This window comes from Ahaetulla prasina, chromosome 6 (assembly GCF_028640845.1).
Source record: "Ahaetulla prasina isolate Xishuangbanna chromosome 6, ASM2864084v1, whole genome shotgun sequence".
Taxonomy (NCBI): domain Eukaryota; kingdom Metazoa; phylum Chordata; class Lepidosauria; order Squamata; family Colubridae; genus Ahaetulla; species Ahaetulla prasina.
Window position 1 is genome coordinate 60,974,050 of NC_080544.1, and position 22,318 is coordinate 60,996,367.

Sequence of the window (22,318 nt, forward strand, 5' to 3'; positions counted from 1 at the left end):
GCTCCAGCAGGACATTGTTAGTGAGTTTCGGTCTTTTGATCCACCAGTCACATGGTTACATAGCCACGCCCACCCAGTCACATGGCCCCCCAAGCCATATCCCCCAAGCCACACCCACAGCAAAAAAATTAGATTTCACCCCTGGCCCCGCCGCCCGCACATGCCCGCACAACCTCCTGCGCTCCCCCCACTTTTGGCACGTGATGGCACGGTGGATCTGGTAGGCCCATTTTTCACTCTCCCCAGGCTCCAGAGCCTTTCTAGGAGCCTAGGTAGGGTGAAAATGGTCTTCCCCACCCCCCCAGAGGCCCCCCCGGAGGCCAAAAACAACTCATTTCCCAACTTCAGGTCCCACTGGAAGTCGGGAAATGGGCCATTTCCAGCCTCTGGAGGGCCTCTGGGGGGGAAAGGCCATTTTCACCCTTCCAAGGCTCCTAGAAAGGTTCTGGAGCTGGGGGAGAATAAAAAACAGGGCTACTTCCCCCCCCCCCCGGAGCATTGTGTGACAAAAGTGGGAGGAGCGCAGGAGGTCATGCAGGGTGCATAGAATTATGGGTGGGGGCACATGCGTGCACAATCCCACCACACTCCCCCTGGTTTTGGCATGCAATAGCAAAAAGGTTAGCCATCACTAAACTAGATTCAATTAGGATCAGATTTAATATTCAACACCCAATAATGGACCAAGTCTTGAACCATCCTCTGCGAAGATGAATCTCCCATAGTTACTCCTATCCCCAGCCATACAAGAACAAAAAATGGAGGATTCTAAGACTTCAGAATTAATGAACCTCTCTTAAGAGCATATTCAGCTTTGAAACTTTTTAAAAACTTTGATTGCAAATGTTTGCTGCAATAATAGCTATTCTAGTAGTATTCTAGTAGGAATAGTCACTGGAGAAGAGCCTAATGCTGGGAAAGATTGAGGGCAAAAGAAGAAAGGGACGACAGAGAACGAGGTGGCTGGATGGAGTCACTGAAGCAGTAGGTGTGAGTTTAAATGGACTCCAGAGGATGGTAGAGGACAGGAAGGCCTGGAAGAATGTTGTCCATGGGGTCGAGATGGGTCGGACATGACTTCTCAACTAACAACAACAACAACAACAAAGTAGGAATAGTTAATAGTTAATTTGATCTGTACTCCTTTCAAAAAGTTTGTTTTGTATCTTTCCACTCCAAAGCCAGATTACTCAGCACTTCTTAAAAGTTTTCATACAGGGATGTAGCTTCTTTAGGGCCCTTGGACAGAGCAGAGCAATCACCAATCTGCTTGCAGAATGAGAATTCTGTAATTTTGGTTTGCTAATAATATAATACTATTTAATACACTACATATATTCCACAAAAATTTTAATATAGTCTAATTGAATACATTGGTTTTTAATATAAGCTCCTTTAGCTATCAATAATATTAATTTAAGTCTTTAGCCACCCATAAAAGTATGATTTTACCACTGTTATAATGATTTTAGGAAAGTTAAAGAATTTAAGATAATAAAAGACTTTTTTACAATTTCTTTCTAAATATAAATAAGTTCCAAATTTTATCAATGTTTCTTTTCTCCATTTTAAAGTTTATTATGCTCAAAAATTATGCAAAGAGATTATATTTCAAAGAAAGGTCTTGGATTGTAATTAAAAATAGTTAAACATTTCAACTTCCATTAGTATAATGGTATGTGGGAATGATCTTGAGAGGGGGGAAGGTGATGCTGCCCAGGGAATGATTAGATAAGAGGATGCAAAATCCACAAAAAGGCACTTCCCTAGATTCTCAGGCTGAAAAAGGGACAGCAGGATATTTGTACTATCAGACTTGAAAGGTTCTATTAATGTAGTCTTACAATAATGTAGAATTAGCTCATTCGGTCAGTTTCCTTTCTGGACTATCTGAGAAGGCTGACAATTATACAGTACTGCACAGCATGCAGCAGATGAAATGTCCAGGGTGCTGAAACTGCTGCTCATTCCTGTTCCAAGGACAAGATTCAGTCTTTTGATAATACAGCTACCTGGATAATAAACAGTATTAAGTTGAAAGACGTTGCATTTATTTTATATCCTCTAAAAATTCACCTCCTCTTGTGAAAGACATGACCCTGCAGGAGATACAAACATCAGCACAACCATTTTCAACTCCAAAGGACTAGAAACCAGGGAGCATTACAGGTAATAAGGACACACTTCTTTCTCTCCCTCCCTCCTTTCATTCAGATTTAGTGCAATAGGAAGAATATTTTGGTCTGACTAGTGTAACCATCAAATCATACCTGATATATATATAAAGTCATGTTCACCATGAGTTTCCTCGTTGAATTGCAATCGCATAGGAAGGAAAACAGAAGAAGTCCAGAAATGAGATCACAACTGCAGTACACAGGGCTGAAAAGTTTTATTTATACATTTGTTAGATGTATATCTTCTTTGAAGATATCAGTGTAGCATACATTCCATTCTTCTTCCAATATGTACCCAGAGCAACCCTATGAAATACAATAGGTGAGGCTGCGAGAAAGTGACTGACTCAAAGTCAAAATAAAAAGGGTATTAAAGAGGAAACTTTGTTTCAGAAGAGAAATTTGTTTTTCATACTACAAGTTAAAATGCACAAAATTGTCACCATAGTATCAATATTAATTGTGTTCACACTGGCATCATATTTATGAGTTATGCTATATCCTTACCCACATATAAAACCTTAGGAGATAAATCTACCGTATCATATTGATGCATATAGGTAACGTTCCTGATGTTAAGTGAAAGCTAAGCAGAATTTTCTCATTTAACAAAATAATATCACATTTATCTCACTGCCCACTACTTCAAAATCTATATTTAAGTCATGTGTATAAAGCAGTTGGAGATGTATGTGTGTTAAATTTCAAACTCCTATTTTCAGGTATAATTAGTAATCTCATGAGTCAAGTGCCTGTAGAAACTGTCAAGACAGTCTTATAAAACTGCAAATTAGAACAAAAGACTGCACAAGGAAGACATTTCTTAATTAGCATTCATTAGGAACTAGATTTGAACAGCCACTGAAGTTATAGTAAACGGAAACAATAAAAAGAACCATATCTGATAAGCTCAGATTTTGCAGTTTTTTTACTCAGTTTTACTTTCAAGGTAGCTTCATTTTGATTATGGAAATGACCATAATTACCATAATATAAAACTGAACACATGTTTTTATGATGCTTGACCTTTACATATGAGGATTTAGCTGATTCTAATTATCAAATTAGAATTGATGGCAATCTAAACACAGTGGACAAGTTATCAGTATAGGCATCAGAGAAATATTTTATTTTGGCCATGTTGTCTACAAATTCTGGAAACTGTATCTAATTGGGAAAGCCTGGTATAGATTATTAGAAAAAAGCAATTCCATCTATACCTTTACTTTATATACTTTGTGGATATAACATTAAGGTCATTAAAACAAAAATGAATAAGCAACATTACATCAGTGCCACTGGTTTATTTCAACATGTTCAAGAGTCCATGAAAAAGAAAAGAATGGATGGATGGATTTCTATAACCATCCATCTCAACAAGTGACTCTGGGCAGCATACATTATAATGTAACATGGAGTAAGATTATGGATGGCTATGTGTTTACAAATTATTCCTCTTTTTTGCATGGAGTAGGAGTAGAGGAGTACAATGACTTATGTTAGTGCAAGACATACAGCAGCTCAGGGCAGATCAATAATTTTTGCTCCTTATTCTCATCATTTCAATGCCATTCTGATTGCAGAAAATCTTCAAATTATTTTCTAGAATTGGGGAACAGAACTGATAGTATGAATGTGCCCTATATCATTTATGAAAATGAATGCATATTAATGCTATCTTTAAAAAAGATCTAATGCATTGTTGCCTCTAGACAAATTGAGTGGCACATATAAATCTAATAAATAATTGTCCTTTGTGTACATGCTAAACAAATAATACACATTACAATAGTAGTGACTTTGGAATAGCATCTAGAAACAACCTGCTGCCCTTGAATCCATCAAACCCAGAATACAAAGGTTTTGTCTACAATAACATAAGATTTTATATAACATGACAGAATGAGATCACCTAATCCAGTTCCCTGCTCAGTACAGGAATCCCCAGAAAGAAATACATTGGATGAACACAAAAAAATTGGCAGCACACGGTAGTGATTTCCTTCCTTGTGCTCTGTTCAGAAATGCTAGACCTTGTCTTAATTGTTTCCAGGATCACTGACTCTGTACTCAACTCAGCTCCGTGTTTCCTGCTACATCTGTCTTTTGGACAGCTACATGCTGGTTAGAAATGAACTACTACAAGGTAAGTATCTATATTACTCCTTCTTTTTTGGCAGTTCCTCTGGACTCAGTCAGGGGATATAATTTGATATTGTGACACTCATACATTTTCCCCAAAAGCTGAAACTAGAAGCAAGGCATAAAGATTTACTAAATTCCCCCACTACAGCTCACTTTTTTTCTTTTCCATTATATGGTACCTCAGAATTTTTAAACTACTAAGATGGACTATGCATTAACATTCAAAAGGAAGAGATAATTCCAGTTCCATTACATACAATTATAAGTGTTCCTGGCACAGGAGCTAGAGTTACAGGGCTATCCCACGAAAAACATCTGCATTTTGTCTCATGCAGAAATATCTTTGGTCTCAGATTCCCATCTTTATAACGGAAGTGATAATGACTTTCTTCACAGAGATATTTGAAGCAATGAGATAATGAACAGTAAAATACTTGGCACACTGAAACTGTGAACAAATTATTTATAATGAATGACATTACTCTGAATGTTTTATACCAGATTCATAAAGAAATTATCAACAAATATCTCCAATAATGTGGAACACAAAATCTACAAATTAAGTAGGATGAGATAAGACTCTAAAATGACCTTGGTAGTAGTTTTTTTAGTATTGGTTTTAAAAATAAATAAATAAATCAACATTTGTTTTCCTAGTTACTGTATATCTGGTCTCCTGGTCTGATTCTCTTAGCAGCCTTGGGTATCACTGATCATTAAATCTTTCTGAGCTACGGGTAGTTGCAAGGATTGGGGGCGTGGGGGGAGCAATGTGCTTCTCTCTTCAGAGTGGTCAGTCCAATCAGTAGGGATAGTAAGGAGAAGTCAAGCCTCAGGAAATCTGCTAGATGATTTCATAGGGCTTGGTTCTCAATCTTCTGTTGTTTAATACCTTCATGAAGCTGCTAGAAGAAATTAGCCATCAGCTTTCGGCAAGGCATTGTCAGCGTACTGATAATACTCATTTACACATCTGAATTCTGACCCTTGAGGAGCCAGTGCTTTGAAGATGTTAGAGTCTGAATGGGGAGAAACAAAACTGAATCCCAACGAGTTAGCATGATGATGGATTTGAAAGACAGTTATTTCCATGGAGAGGCAATGGAGTTCATTCTCCAAGCCAGAGGTGAACTGCAATCCAGGGATTCGCTTGGATTCATAGCTTGATCAGCAAATGAAAGCTGTGGCCGGGAGACCCTTTATACAATTGTATCTTGTGCACCACTTGCACCTATGTGTGGAATAGGTTTGCTTTAGTTGTTTTGCTGCTTTAACTTATTCCCCACTGTGTTACCTTCAGACTATTTGGAAGTTTCAACTATTCCATCATGTTGTGGCCTAAGTAGTTATACACATATCTAGGTTTGTGGCAACATATTCAGTGACCCTTATTGATTGTGGTTTATTTAATAAACTATGGTGATAAAAACTATGATTTAACATGATGTGTGTGTGGAGTCTTAAACTGGCATGTTTTTTCCTGGATTCACAGTGTTTTTCATTACTTGGGCAAGAAACTTCTGGTAGTTTAGCTGTGGACAGGAATTCAGGGATTTTTAAAAACAGAAAGTGATGGCAATTTCAACCACTGTACTGGTTAAATTGGTGTGGTGTACTGATGGGTCATTTTCTTGGTGCTGAATGGCAATGGCTGAGAGAAGGCAGTAGCCATATGCCAATATTCTGGTCTCTTCCGATAATTTGAATAGACTCATAATACCTCATTATTTTACTCATTATTAATGCAGTAGCATCTCTTGAGCCTAATAGCCCCTCAATTTACTGAACATAGATCTCTCTTTGGGAAATGAGGCATCTTCTTGATGCAGAAGATAACCTTCCACTCTCCAATTAATTGACAATTTAAATAGGTACAACTCTTCCAAGCTAATCTCCCAAAATTCCCTTATATTCAGAAGGGAATACAGCTAGAAAATAGAGGCATCCCTCTGGTTCAGTCTTCAATGAAGATCGTCCAGCATCTATTTAAAATTGCTATTCATTCCTGTCCTGGAGATACTGCCTTCAGGCTATGTCCAATCTCTAAATACTAATGTTTGACTTCACTGTTCCATATGTGTGTTTGTATGTTCAAGTGTACAAAATTGTACTGTAAAATAAAATGGTGAAAAGAAAACTCGGTCAAAGCTTCTGCAATTTGTTATGTAATAATAAGAATTAGGAGCTGCTTTAAAGAATGGAGAGTAAAGGAACACACCTCCCCTCTCCAATATTGCTAGCATCACAGACATTAAACATGATGGAAGAAGAGATTATGGCAACTCTCTGTAAAGTGTCAGCTAAAGCAACCCTGGATAATTGATACAATTGTAGTCCCATCTCTAGGGTTTTATAGATGTTATGGCAAATAATATCTACAAATCTCAATTTTACAGACGAACTGTTGGAAACAAAAACTATGTTTTTTATTTCCCTAGCGAAGTGAACAGACATTTGTATATGATGCATATAATTCAGTCTGTGCGGTTCCAGGAGTTGATCTGAGCTGAATAAGAAAGCATTAAGTTCAGTAGCTAAGCTCATTTAACACACATAACACAGTCATTAATAACTAAAGAGGGCATATTCAGAATGCTTCCCCCTAAACCCCCCCCCCATGGCAACTGATACTGGAATTTAGATTTCAAGGTTTTCAGAACAAAAGAAGGAACTGAGTTCCACAAATTCTAAATGCAGAAATTTAGATATAGAGAATGTCCATCAGACCATAGATCAGTTTGGCATGAGGGCTTGTTTGTTTTTTGTTTTTTTTTAAAGGGGGATTGTGCTGGTTTAGAAGGAAGGCCACCATAGCCCAATATTTTATTCCCATTATGACCAGTCAGAAGAATCTGTAAAATATGGTATAAGTAAAATAGCCTCCTCTTAAGGATGCACGTTTGCAACTATAGCAAGAAGAACATTGCTTTCAACTCAAAACACTGATACACGATCACTATATGATCATCATCAGAAGCCATCAATATCCTGGGGGAAAAAATTAAGTCCTTGTGGATCATTAGCTTCCTACATGGCGGGGATATTCTCAAGAAAATGGGTACCTGTGAAAGAGTAGATGCTACTGAAGACAAGTAGTTATGCAAGAAATATGCTGATAGTTCAGAATAGAAAAAGGACTAACAACAAGGGAAAGAAACCAAGAATAAAGGAGGTTGGGGGGGCCCTTCTCCCACTTTCACAGATATGTCTGCCTCCCTGCCTATCTGCCCGCTACGCAAGAAGCCATTCCTTTCTGCCCACTACCAGGTCCTCCCAGCCTACACCTACCTTCAATGCCACTGAGGATCTTGAAGCATTTTGTAGTGAACCAGTAGGATATGATCAAGAGAATGACGATCAGGGAGGCATACAAGAGGCTGTCACTATGGGGGGATTCCTTCTCCATATCGCCATACCAGGTATGTCCCCCCTTCTCCTTTTGCCTGGGCTCCCTGAGTCTCTGTTACATTAGCTTCTCCAAGGCAATCTAGAGCTCTCAGCCATGCACATGAACCTGGCTCCCCTGACCAATTACGTTAATTGCTCTCCTCCAACACATGGCGCCTATCTAAAAATAACTGGCTGGCCCGGGGGGAGCTGGGGGGGCGTACAAGAGATAGGAAGAGAAGATATGTTATTGGATCAAGATTGGGCCCTGTTCCACTGACACTTCCTCCATGAATTGGCTGCCATTCTTATTTCTCTAATGCTTGAGCCTTTTTCTGTTCCACAGCAATCATTTCTGCCTGGCTGATCAGAATTTCCCCCCTTTGTTTTTAGTGAGCTTTAATAATAATGAATTGGAAAATCTTAAGCTGTACGTAATGATACTACATGTATTCAGTGATTACAAATGTTTTGCAGTTAGTGGGTTTTTCTTATTTTTTTTCTTCCTTTCTGGGAGACAATGTAACTCTCCCCTCTGGGCAATATTTTCCCTCAGGGGTGTGTGTGAAGATCAGGAGCCAGAATCCCAGTGGTGGGTTTCTACCGGTTCACCCCAATTCAGGCAAACCAGTAGTGGCACTGGCAGGAGGGTCCACCCACCCGCCCAGATGTAATCACGGACGCTCTGTGCATGTGCAGAAGCACCATTTGCGAGCAAAGCGAGCAAATGCACACATGTCCTCCCAATTCTGAATCGGTAGCGAAGGTAAGTGGAACCCACTACTGCAGAACCCTAGCTATATAATCTCAATTTTCTCTTGTATTCATATTTGATTCTTCCTCATATAGTCCCTCCTTTAATACTATAGCCTACAGCTCAGGATAGTGAGTTGGTTCATTATCCTAAATCCAGAGATTAATATTTTCCTCTTATTTAGTCCAGAAAACCATAAAAGGTTGCCTATGACACCCTCAACATAGCTTGAGAACATGTGATGCTGCCAACTTCCTAAGTTAACAGGCACGGAATTGATCAGCAGTTGTAATATCTTGTGTACAGTGCTCTAAACTTCATGGTAGTAGAAAGGGGGGAATCTAAATTTACTAAACAAAGAGATTCTATCAAGTTAGACCAATGTTTTAACTAGCTCAGTAATAGTAATAAATGTCTATGACATCTTAGCCTTATCTAGAGAAACTACGGATTGAATCTCATATCAGCTGCTAGTGCAGTTATACTGAAATTACTAATTCAGAAGAATTATTTTGCAGTTACATGTGCAAGTATATTTATACACAGAGTCATTTAATTTTCACTTATCCCCAGATATCTAAAATCTTTGCATCTAAGTACAACAATTAGACAAATGAACAAAAACAGTTCAGTAAAGAATAAAAACATCAGTTATGTTAATGGTGATAGCAGCTCTATCAAAATAATTTACCTGTCTCATGTTTACAATCATTCATCAAGCTTTCGCATCGCATAGATGTCTTTCTTCTGGCATGTGTTCAGCAATAATGATAATCAATCTAGCTGATACTTAAAAGGGTCTTGAGTGAACTTCAGCAATAACAACAATATTTGTTTGCATGGGAAATATCTTGGAGTTAATACTTAGACACCATGGATCAGTCCACAAGACTAAATAGTGTTATCACTTTCTCCTTTGCTCACAGAAACACAGCATTTGTATTACACAAATGACCTTTATTTCATTGTGGCTACAGTGAAAGGCAGTTAATCTCTATAAAGATATAAACTATTGTCTAAAATGATTATTTCAAGAAATGTGTATGGTAAAATAAGGAGAAATAAGGCCAAGAATAAATGGGTGCTAAATGAAGGTGGACTGAATACAAAAGAGAAAAGAAGCACAGAAGAAAATATGTTAGAGGTGGTTTAGTCATATAGAAAAAATGAGTGAAAATCAAACTTCAATGCACATCTGTGAAGAACAGAGTGAATGACTGAAGAAGAAGGGATAATCAAGGAATTTCAGACATCTAGCAATATTAATTTTGAGTTTAATACTACAAGGGTTTGTGCTTGTGCCCTTTTAATTCATTATTTTTTCTGGATATTTTATTCTGTTTCTATATTCTTTTTAATGCTATCAGTTGTGTAAAGTTCCATGTGCAATATGGATTGAAAGAAAAAATTAAAATATGGGAGAGAGCCTAAAAAAGAGAGTAGTGAGCATTTTTAGGAAGAAAAGATAATGTATGTAATAATGAACAAATGTAGTAAAAGCAAGAATGGTTTGCTAAGACAGAAACATATAGAGATATAATGAGTACTATTGATATAAATACAGGTGTAGCTGCGTTCTCTTTCCATTTTTTATTAAATGCCAATAATTTTTGGAAATACTATTTCTTCCTTCTTTTCCACTGAATGTCCTGGAAAGGAATAGCAGGAGACCATGTATATATGTATGCAATTCAACTGAGGTGTATACAATATGTATTTAATATGCTAACTGCGGGCAACCCTTTTCAGGTAAAGAGCTAAATTCATGAAAAAAGTTATTAGATAGAAATGTTATTAAATAGATAGAAATGTCTATTGATCTGAAAAAGTAGTGAAAAACCTCTCCTGGAATGATACTCATTTCAAACAAAATAATGATTATGTTGAGTAAGTTGAATATTTTACAACTGAAGTAATATATACTACTATCATATATTTCTACAGTTGTAGAAATGTAAGATAATTACATCTAGTGTGTATACATTTATGTTACTGTACCAAATAACACATCTAAGTTTGAAGAGTTTGGGATAAGTCATGTGATACCTGTGCCTGTTGCTAGCATCTTGCTTCTACTTTTTGCTCACCGGCTTTTAGTTTCCACTTAGCTGCCATTAAGCAGAGTAAGGCAGTTGCTTCACTCTGCTTAATGAAAGAGTTGGCCCTACTATTCTACTATACAATAACCTCAAAACCAAGGTGGAGAATTGTGACCCTCCAGGTACCGCAGAACTAAACTCTCAGCAACCCCAGCTATGGGTGTGGATTACAGAAGTTGTATTTATGCAGCATTAGTTTCCCCAACCCTACATGCAGTTAATATTATTATTCCATTCAATGCAGGTGGCAGGATTGAAGTTCAGAGAGAACTGATGAGCTAACGCTACAAAACTAGCTCATGGAAGAAACAGTATTTGAACCATGGGCCCCTAGATTCCTAGTACAGTCTTTCAATCATTTTCAGCCAACTCCTTCTGCATCCCCTTTCTGTTTAGAGAAACCTAATAGTCACAAAATACATTTAATCAGATTTTTCTTTTTCCTTGTATTGCAACAAAATAATTTCTGTCCATCCTTACTCAAGCCCAAGAACCAGGTGCTACTGTCTCTCTTTTCTCACTTCATCTGTAAAATATAGCTAAGCACGTATTCACTTTCTTTCTCACATATATACACTCAGCCACCCACCAGTTCCTTGGCAAGACAGCACTGGCATAGAGCTAAAATTAGCCAGTCACCCACCTGTCTGGGTATAAATAGAAAATTAAAGCAGCACATAAGCAAGGTTTCAAAATCTCTGAGCCCCAGCTGGGTACCACAATGCTTAATGCCTACCCTAGACTGCATTGCAAGCCAGTCCCTTCTGCCAGAGAAGCACAGGCATTCTGAGTCAAAGCCACTGCTGTTAAATATAAAAGTCAAACAGAGCAGGGGTTTCCATCCAGCACCTCCTAAGAATCCTGCTTAAATATTCTCCACCCAAACAAGTGTTATCCAGACTCTGTGGACTGTAATCCCGGCTAGCCACCAGCTCCTATCCTCTTTGCCAGTTAGAGACAGGAGTCCATCTCATTCTGACAATGCCAGATGGAGAGAGAATCAGCTAAAGATGCCAAACAATTGATTATCCTACTGACAAACTCAAAGCTTTTCATATCCACAGTGGCCTCTAAAACATCTGGTAAATTATTCCAAGTTGAATGATTGGAATTTGTAAGTCTGCAGGGAATAACAGAAACCTTATTCCCAAAGTTTCAGATACAAAAGAGTTAAGAGAAAGAGAAAGAGAAAGAAGAGTTAAAAGAACCCCAGAATCTAACCTGTCAATCTAAGTAGGAGGTAGAATGTATCAGAGACCAGGAGAACTGAATGCTACATAGCCAGATAGAAGCAAGAATCTCAGCTTTTTTTTTTTTTATTCAAAAAGTTTTACAAAAAAAATTTTTCCCCCTTTCCCCCCAACCCCTCTCCCTTCACAAACCCCCTCCCCCCTCCCCCCCTGGCTTCCCGGAACAAACACAAGGTATAGTTAAAAATAAAACAAACATATGCTAAAAAAATTTTTTCCCAAAACTATTATACCAATTCTCCCTCTCTAGCTCTGACTTCCTCCTTACATAACCAAATCCTTCAAAAAATTAACAATAAACAGTAATAAAATATATAAATCAGTAGAACAAATTAATCCTAAAATATTTAAAACCAGCTAAAGCATAAAAATCCAATCCAGTTCAGAGAATATCTCCCTTATAGCTTCTATAACCATATAACCATATAATTTCCCCCCCAAGTCTTTCTTACATAAGATCTTTCAAGAATATTCTATTTAAAATTCAATACAACAGATTATAAAATTTATAAAATTTCAATAGAGAAAATTACAATATTATTTAATTAATTACAATATCTATTCAACTTTAGTCCTTCCTCATCAAAATCCAGTATATCCAAATATCTAGTCTCTTATAATCACAAATTGCCTTTCGGGGACACTAATATTTTTGTCTATTAATATTTTAAAAAAACCTTGTTTCAAAAATAATACTTTTGTCTCTTGCCATTTTTTTTGGTGCATTAATCTCTGTCTTTCCTTCGTTGCTCCTTTTAAAAAGTCAATCACAATATTTCCTAGTAATTCCTTATGTCCAGAAATCCAAAAATTACTGCCGATATTCCATCAGTCCAAAAGAGAACTCTTGGGAAACATTAAGCTTGTGAGTCTTTTCCATTTGAGGACAATCTCCTGTAGCACAAATTCAGGCAGCTCATCCAAACTATTTAAAGAAAACTTCTTTAGATCACCTTGTTTCTTCACGATCAAATCTTCATATTTATCCACTTTTATTTGTATGTCCTCCATTCCATTTTCCGAATAATTGCACTGGTTAATTTGCTCCAAACTCTCATCCAAAACGTCCCCCTTTTTTTTCAATTCGTATTTTTGAATAATTAAATACATACTTTCTGTGTAGTCCTGTATAAAGTCACGAATCCATTCTTCTGAAAGAACCTCCATAACAAAATTCCTGCTGAGAATCCCCTTGTAAAGTACTTAAACAGCGTAATATAATCCAACAGTCCACAGTCAAACACAATAAGATAAAATCTCCATTCAGTTTCGATTCAACAGCAAAGCTCCCTTTGATGTATCGCTCTGCTTTCAGTTTCTCTAAAACGAAACTGAAGGGGGGGCGGAAGTCAGAAAATCAAAAATACTTGCAAACCAATAATTGTTCCTCACACTCGTTCCGCCTGCTTTTCGTATCCACAAAAAGAAATCAATTGCTAGCAGAAGTGGACACCTTCCTCTTTTCCTGCTTTTTCAGGAGCGCAGAGAATACTGGAGGTGGGGGAGGGGTAAATAAGGGGATTCGACCGTTCAGGACTTTGTATTACAAAAACAAAGCCCCTAGGGGAATCTACCCAATTCCTCCCCCTTGCTCTGTCTCTCTCTTTCAACCAGAGAGAGAAATGAAGCCGGGATCAGTTGTTAAATCCGGCTTTTACCATATTCAATGCGGAGTGCCATAAATTAGCACCCAGCGAGAAAGGTGGCGCCACCCAGAAGCCCTAGAATCTCAGCTTTTAAAACAAGATCAAGCTAATGTTATCTTTGTGTTGCCTTTTCTGAATGGCTCAAAGCCATATAGACACTGGCCTAATTCCCAGAACAAGAGAGCCAGTCTGATGTAGTGGTTAATGCATAAGGCTAGAAACAGCGAGGCTATGAGTTTTAGTCCTGCCCTGAGCATAAAACCAGCTGGGTTACCTTGGACCAGTCTCTTTTTCTCAGCTCTAGGAAGGAGGCAATGGCAAATCCCTTCTGAGAAGCCTTGCCAAGAAAACTGCTCAGGCAGTCTTTAAGAATGGGACACAACTGAATAGAAGCGGGGGGGGGGGAGGAATCCAAGGAGAAGAATCGGAGATCCAGGAAATGTACAGCAATCCAAGTGGAAACTTGATGCTGAATTTTATTTTATGGAGAATGATCTGAGTTGTATTTCCTTTATTATTCATTGCTTTATTCTGTTCTATCTGGGTTCTGCATATATGCCTTCTTGGCTGGAGGAGCAGCCACTGAGATAAACCTTATAGATTTTTATTTTATTTTATTTTATTTATTTGTCATAACAGCATACATAAGCATAAGCATAAAGCAACTATAAGCAACATATAAGCATATATATGAGTATAAGCATGTAATAACTATATAAATTGGATATAATGAAAGGAAACAGTAGGACAGGAATGATAGGCACGTTTGTGCTCTTATACACGCCCCTTATAGACCTCTTAGGAATGGGGTGAGGTCAATTTCTTTCTTTCTTTTTTTCCACAGTTTCATTTTCCATTTAGCTTGTTAATTCTAAGGTTTATAATAAAATCACACATTTTTTTTTTCATGAATCTGCCCTTTCAGTCCAGGAATTTAGCCTTCATCACATGACCATAAGTTACAGAAAAAAGAAGAAAAGAGAAGCTGGTAGCAGCGTTTATTGATTAGGCTCTTCCCCCAGAAATAGTGAGAAGGGACAATGAGTTTATAAGTGGAGGATCCAAAGCAGAGGTGGATTTCAGCAGGTTCTGACCAGTTCTGGAGAATCTGTAGCAGAAATTTTGAGTAGTTCAGAGAACCAGTAGTAAAAATTCTGACTGGCCCTGCCCCCATCTATTCTCTGCTTCCCAAGTCCCAGCTGATCAGGAGGAAATGGGGATTTTGCAGTAACCTTCCCCTGGATTGGGGACTGAATGAAGATTTTACAGTATCCTTCCCCTGCCACGCCCACCAGGCCATGCCCACCAAGCCATGCCATGCCATGCCATGCCACACCCACCAAATCACACCCATAGAACCGGTAGTAAAAAATTTAGAAACCCACCACTGATCCAAAGAACCCATAATGGGATCCAGGCAACCTAGTTTATCAAATTCCTGTGGGTGCACGTACCAGCATGTCTCATTGCAGCCTGATTAGATGGAATTCAGCTTTTGTTTCTCTAAGAAGCCTCTTCCATATATTCCCATTTAAATAATGACAAACTAGACTCTCACTTTCTAACTCTATGTTTCTTTTAATAACTAAGTCATACTGAAGTCAGAGATACATAGCTTCCTTACTTAGACAAAAGAGCTCAGTTTCTCCAAAGGGAGTATAACAGTGGTGGGTTTCATTTTTTTTTACTACCGGTTCTGTGGGTGTGGCTTGGTGGGTGTGGCTTGGTGGGCGTGGCTGGGGAAAGATACTGTAAAATCTCCATTCCCACCCCACTCCAGGGGAAGGTTACTGCAAAAATCCCCATTTCCTCCCGATCAGCTGGGACTTGGGAGGCAGAGAATAGTGGGGGTGAGGCCAGTCAGAATTTTTACTACCGGTTCTCCAAACCACTCAAAATTTCCACTACTGGTTCTCCAGAACTGGTCAGAACCTGCTGAAACCCACCTCTGGAGTATAAGGGTAAGTTGTGGAGGAGAGGAAGGGAAGAGAAGTGAAATCCAGGCTGGTGAACCAGAGGGTCTTTTTGAAACTATCCTTTTTGCAATGAACTCTGAACACATCCGGATATCCAAGAGCTTATTTAAGCACATAATAAATAACTGATTTAGGTAGGCTGACTGTAGATTTTACAATCATATAGATTGGGTCAGTATATAAATAAGTGAAATAAATAAAAATTTGGAATTCTTTGTCTTTCTTATACTCCCCCTTTCACACTAAATCCCTTTTCTACAGATTTGGTTTCATTGATTTAATAAGATAATTTCTCGTTAAAATCTTCTCACGAGAAACAGTATGGTTATTTAGCGATCCCTTGTCTTTCATGATTGCCATGTTTATTTCTGGGCTGGGGGGAGGGAAAAAAGGCATCTCCCCCCCCCCCCAAGGATGAACTGATAGAAATTTTGGTAGAATAGCTAAAAAAGAAGGTGGACTGACTAGGGAGTATCAGGAAGTTCTATTCACTGGTGGTAGTTTGTCATAAACATATTTTATTGCACAGTTCTGGGAAAAAATGATCCTCCCTCTAAATCTGTAACAACCTTACATTTTCATAATCTGACACTCAGGCCCTACTCAGAAAGAAAACCCAAAGAAGTGAATTGCATGTGCAAAATGACTGCACACAAACAGAGAACGACAGGACATCTTCTTTCATAATACAAGACTACCTCAGAGAGGATATTGCAGTATATATAGGGATGAAATCCAGCAGGTTCTGACAGGTTAGTTTTTTAATATTTTTGGCCACTATTTATATAAATTTTTAGTCTGTTTTTAATGTGTATTTATTGTATCTTTTAAATTGGCTGTTAACCGCCCTGAGTCCTTCGGGAGAAGGGCGGTATACAAATGCAATAAATAAATAAATAAATAAACCTGTAGCGTAAATTTTGAGCAGTTCAGAGAACTGGGTGGGAATGGAGATTTTGCAATATCCTTCCCCTGGAGTGGAGTGGGAATGGAGATTTTGCAATATCCTTCCCCTGCCACGCCCACCAAGCCACGCCCACAGAACATAAAAAAAATTGGATTTCACCACTGAGTATATACATCATTTTATAATTTATATAATGGCAATGGATTCCATACAAAGTCCTCAGTTGCTACATGGAGCAAGACTTAGTGACACTATAACTGCCTGCATACTGTATCCTGCTTTGGCCATAGTTGGCTCATCCTTCTCCATTATGCTACCTTCGATATATGTTGGCTTTTATGTCCCATGGTTGTCAACTAGTATGATGAATATGTTAGGAAGGAATGACTGGGGTGGAATTCCATAACCTCTACAAGACATTATGTTAGGGTGGGCAGGCACTGTTGCTGTGAGCCTCTTTTCTCAGAGCTGCTCATTCAACCAGATTATTTTCTTTGCTAAGGTGATCTAATGATGTATTATCATTTTTAGTTTTTTTTTAATCTGTCCATTATCACAGTTAAATTTAGGTCACTGACAGCTGAATCTTATTATAGAACTACTGATCAGAGTGAAAGTCGATTATTAATAAAAGTACATCCAAATATTGGCAAAAGGCTATTTTTGGCCACTGGTGTTTCTGCTTCAGTTTGGTTATTGAATTAAGAATCTTTTCTCTTTGTCCAATGTCAAAGCAATCTAAGCAAACTGCAGGATACAAGACTGCCTGGATTATGAAATACCAGGAAAACTGGCTGCCATTGAATACGTAATATGTGAACATATACTAAGAAAAACGCAGAGGTTTTTTTTATTCACTATAAAATGAATGAGCTTTTGGTTAAATAAGATTTCCTGAAAAAATCCTACTACAAAAAAAGAACTGAGTATTAAACTTAGTTGACTGTTAGCAACTCTGAAGCTCTTTTAACAGATAAGTAAAAGATGTAATTATAAAGTAAGACTGCAATCGTGAAGAAAAATATGTTTCAGAAAATTATGTTCAAATAAGCTATGTAATAACTACATTTAAACAGGCTGGCTATTTTAGATGGCACACTGCTTTCATTTTTAAATATCTGAGTCTACCACATTACTCTAATATGATCAATCCTACAAACAGGGCAGACATCTGTTGCTAATGGTATCCCCTTTTAATAAGTCAAGTCTTCTTTTGAAAAAAGAAAGACAGGAATTTAGGACAGAATCCATGGTATCTTTAGGTGTGTAACCAACAGGAATAAAGTACATCTGAAAAATTACTTTTCACTTTATGTAATCTGTAGTTTAAAGGAGATTTAAGACTACAGAAGATCAAGGGCTATGTCAATTCTGGTACCACCATTCTCCACACTAAATATATAGCTTTTATCAAGTGCCTGAAGAGGTACCTTTACCTTTTACAAATTGCCCTCATTCACAACTGCAACTCAATTCTCTGTCAGCACAACCTCAAGAGGTCTGTCCTAATTCACATGTCTTGGTGTCAGGTAGGCATGATCAGGAACACTTCCCTACAAAAACAAGTATTTAACGATGCAGAGCCAAAGGAAAAAAGTCTAGAGGGCTTCCCATTCTTTCCAGAATGCAAAGAAGTTCTGAGGAGAGATCCTAACCTAGCAACGGCATTCCGAGGCACTTAAAAGCTTTCTCAAAGGTGATACCTAGGTTTCCAAATGTCCCTCCTATATATTAAAAACTGGATTATAGTACACTGGGCTGCTCATACATTATATAGTTTTATATTCAGTTTATGCTTTGTCTTTTATGTGCCATGAATTTTGTTCATACTAGGTGTTCTCTGCAGGGGTTTTTCTCATATGAAAGAGTCTGTGTCCCCTCTCCCTCCGCCAGGAATGGAAAGCCCCACTCTACTACAAGCTCTAGTAATTAAATGCTGTATTTCTGGTATGCTTTGGCCTTTGTATACCTCTTGTACACTGACTTTTTAAGGGTTAGGGTTGATTTTAGAGCACGGATGTCAAACTCGCTGCATCAAGTTGCCATCATGTGACATTTCACAGCATTTTTCCCATTCGCGGACTCGGGGTGTGCCTGCGGGCCGCCAGTTTGACACCCTTGCTTTAGAGGCCTACAAAAAACATAAATGCAAGAATTGGTAGTAAAGTTACTTCTTCATCTCCATTGTAACCATGCGTGGTTGCTGTAGGGGCAGTCACTAAATGAGGACTATTAGTTTCTTTCACACATGCTATACTTCATGTACTAATCACATTCAACTTAATACTTTCACAAAATACTTCAGACTTTGAGCCTATTAAGTTTACCTTAAAAATCTTAGTTCTAAGGCAACAAACTTGCAATATACTTCCTTTCTCACCTTTATATATGTTTCTCAATGACTTTTTGAAGAGTAAAAATCTGATGTGTACACCTTGTATCCTTATAAAGTTGAACTCTCCTTCCCAAATTTTATTCACAGAATCCCCTTGTAGCCCTTGTGCTTTTTTTGCCTATGAATTGAAATAAGATAATTCTGCTGTTCCACTTCACAGAAGAAAAAAGAAAATTTGCACTGGCCTGACAATCCCCCAATGGCTCAGAGCAGGCCTGTTACTTGACTGAGAACAGGGTGCCCAATCTTTTGAGGACAGGACAGCACAGTTGGCTTTTGAGTGATATGCTGGGGGCCAAAGTGGCCAGCTGGGGATCAGGGCACAAATTATAGTGTGGTGTGTGTGTGTTCTTAAAAGGACCGCAATTACAATTCTTAGTTAAGGTGATTTCCTGTGTATTTGATTATTTTTTTTTACTGTATGTCTTTTAGGGGTTGCATCTGGCTCTGAGGTTTCAGTAGTAGGAAAATCAAGGCATCAATCTAGGAGGACTTTCGGTAACAAACAACACAGTAACAGGTCTAACATGCTCCTTTCAGAGTTTGTGGTCCTGGCGAAGCAAAACCCCAAATGATTAAAAACACATTTCTGAACATTCATTTGAGCACGAAGCAAGCAGTGGCATAGATACAGACAAAGTGGAATAAATTGCAGGTTTATTCTACTTCAACTGTAAAGCACACTTTGAAATCAATAGGACACAAGGCAGGAGATTTTCTTTGCAATATTGAATTAAGCATTTTGCTAACACATTTCAACATGATGCTGTCTGAAAGTGCATTGATGATCAGCATCAATTTCTCTATGAGCACATATGCAGCCGGAGATACCATCATCATTTAGACTTTCCATTTCACTCTCCGGATCCTGGGAATTAACTTAAAATAGCCCTCATGATAAATTGGAGTTAGTATCTCCATAAGATAAAACACAGATAAATTGTATATATAACTAATACATCAAACATAAATATTACTTCTATTGTTTGTTCATATTTGGAATAAAATAAACATAGTATACTAAAGTTAGAGCTGGGAGACCCTGCAGATGGCTGGTTAGGCTTCGAACAGAAAAAACAAACACACACACATACACAGTTGCCCTTCAGTTTTTCAAATAACAATCTTCAGCACCATACTATGTGTGCTATGTGCATGTGACACATATTTGCCCATGATATGGTTTCCTGACTTAACCCAGTTTTCTCTGTTAATATGGTACCCTAGACATAACATCACCATATCAACTGCGTTCACACATAATCTAGGACTAACATGTGCTATAGCATGGGTGTCAAACTGGTGTCCATGGGCTGGATATGTCACCCGCAGGCCATGCCCACCCCAGCTCCACAAAGGGGGAAAACATCACAAAACGTCACATGATGGCAATGTGACGTGGTGAGTTTGACCCTCTTGTGCTATAAGTATATCATGTAAAAATAACCCATTTGGGCCTGGGCCTGGATAGGTCAGAGTCCATTGGTCCAGAACCATATTCATTTATGCAGCCATGAAACATTAGGTCTCTCCATAGAAAACAGAGCAGAAAGGTGATCTGATAGTTTGCCACTCCTTTACAAAATGGAGGATGCATTATTAAGCCATGGAGAATCTTTGAGAACTACCAAACAGTCTGGGGAGAAAAAACCAGAGTGTAGAGTTCAATGATTCTGCAGATCAGGATAAAGATAGATTAATACAAAGGAAACATGCAGCATTAAATGATAAAGTAGGTCAGAGGACAGGCTAATATATTTCCCAACAACTGCTCCCTTCAATTTGGGGATTAGAGGCAGAGGATTATGGGAATTGTAGCCCAATGCATCTATAAAACACCAGGTTGGAAGAAAGCTAAAGTAGGGCTAATCTGTTCTAGCTCCTCTTCTTTTCCCTGTTACAAATAAAAGTATGGACTATTGAATGAAAAATCAAAGGAGGTGAGCTCCAACCCAAAGACTGGATCCAAGAGATCTTTAACCTGGCTCTCCTCCTAGAACATCTCTTGGGTAGATGCAATTTCATTTAAGCAGCAAAGCTTTGTCTATCAGTGAAGAAGTTGACTAATTGCTTTGTAGAGAGTGGTATGGAGAAAGGACATGGGAACCAACACAACAGTTCTGTCAGTACGGAAAGAAGAATTCTGAAATAGGGTGTGATGCTTATACAGTATCTACCAAGTCATCAGTTGACCCTCGTGATCTCAAGCCAAATGTAGTCTGGTACTGAATCACAACAGAAATATACCTAGTATCTAAATCCAATGTAATTCAGATCCATCATTTTCTCCCTATGATCTCCATATAATGTCTACTGTATGCTGTTTGCTTCCTTCTCTGAAGAACCACAATAACCTACAACTGCAATGGGGGTACTGGACAAGCTACAGCACTTTCCCATTCTATTGCCTGTAGAGCTCAGGTATTTTTTAAGGCCCACCACACAAACACAAAAGATGTGTAGGCTCTCACCATCCCTGTACCTGCTGTGTCAACGACACATGTCCCAATCCATCCCTCCTCCAGAATGCTGGGAACTCCTACCTTGATATAAGGTCCCAGTTACAAACTGGTAGAAGAAACGGATCGCTCGCCCCAGCTGCTTCTTGCATCGTTGCTGGCAATGAGCCATGGCATGAACAATACAATGGCAGGGGGACACTTGGCTGTGGGCCCCCAGGTTCTCTGGACCAGGTGAAACCTAGTAGAATTCGGAGAGAAGAGTGTCTTCTGCTTTCCACTATCACACAGTCAGTATTCAGGCAAGAAAGTCAGAGCCACCATTGAAAGCAGAGAGCTCTGATCTCTGACATGAAAGTTTGGATTGGATTGAAAAGATCCAGCTGAGATCGGTGGCTGGCTGAAAGCTTCGGGGACGCTAGAAGAGCAGAGATGACCAGCCAACAAACAGAGACGCCCAGTGCCAAAGCTGGGGTGAGCTCCCACCAAGGCGAGAAGATCGCAGTGTGCCCCAACCTTGGGGCGAAGGCAGGAACTGGCAGCGGCCGTCGTTTCAATCCAAGGCGCTCGACGATCCTTTCCAGGACGCTCCGTTGAGCAGGAATTTCCAGCAAAGTTGCAACGAAGAACGGACAGCGAAGCTGGAGCAGCACCAACAACGCAGCGGTTAATCGGCCGTCCTGGTTGCTCGAAGGGGGCAGCATCCAGCAGTTTCCCACTCCGGGAGGATGCCTTTTCGGATCCTTGGTCGCTTTGCCTGGCATGACATCTTTCTCCGCCACACCCAGTTCTCCACAAGGCAGCTGCCAGGAAACCAGAGGCAGTGCTAGGTTGGCATGGCAATGGTCTGACTCCACAGGTCCTGCTGACCAATGGGGTGCTGCTCCCCCCCCTCCTCCCGGCTCTTCTACTGGAGCTTCGCTGGATGTTCCTTCCAAAGCACTCACTCAACTGCTCCAGACAACAATGGAGCAAAGTGGCTTCTCCTCTGCTCACCCAGAGAGTTGGAGACTTCTCCAACTCTCCGGGTGAGCAGAGGAGAAGCCACAGATGGCGAAAACAAAACGCCCGCGGGAGGCATTTGCGAATGATCAAAGCACTTTGTGTCTGCAAAAAGATCCAA

At 39.0% G+C, this 22,318-nt stretch overlaps 1 protein-coding gene across 2 annotated transcripts in view; it reads right to left on the reverse strand.

Annotated features, from left to right (window-relative positions):
• The window catches only part of KCNIP2 (potassium voltage-gated channel interacting protein 2), a 58,245-nt gene extending 36,277 nt beyond the window's left edge, over window positions 1-21,968 (reverse strand). For both annotated transcript variants that reach the window (XM_058187857.1, XM_058187856.1), the window contains exon 1: window positions 21,280-21,968. In XM_058187857.1, coding sequence (XP_058043840.1) covers window positions 21,280-21,367 — 88 coding nt within the window. In that variant the 5' untranslated portion in view covers window positions 21,368-21,968. The remainder of the gene's footprint in view (window positions 1-21,279) is intronic.
• Window positions 21,969-22,318: the final 350 nt, after the last annotated feature.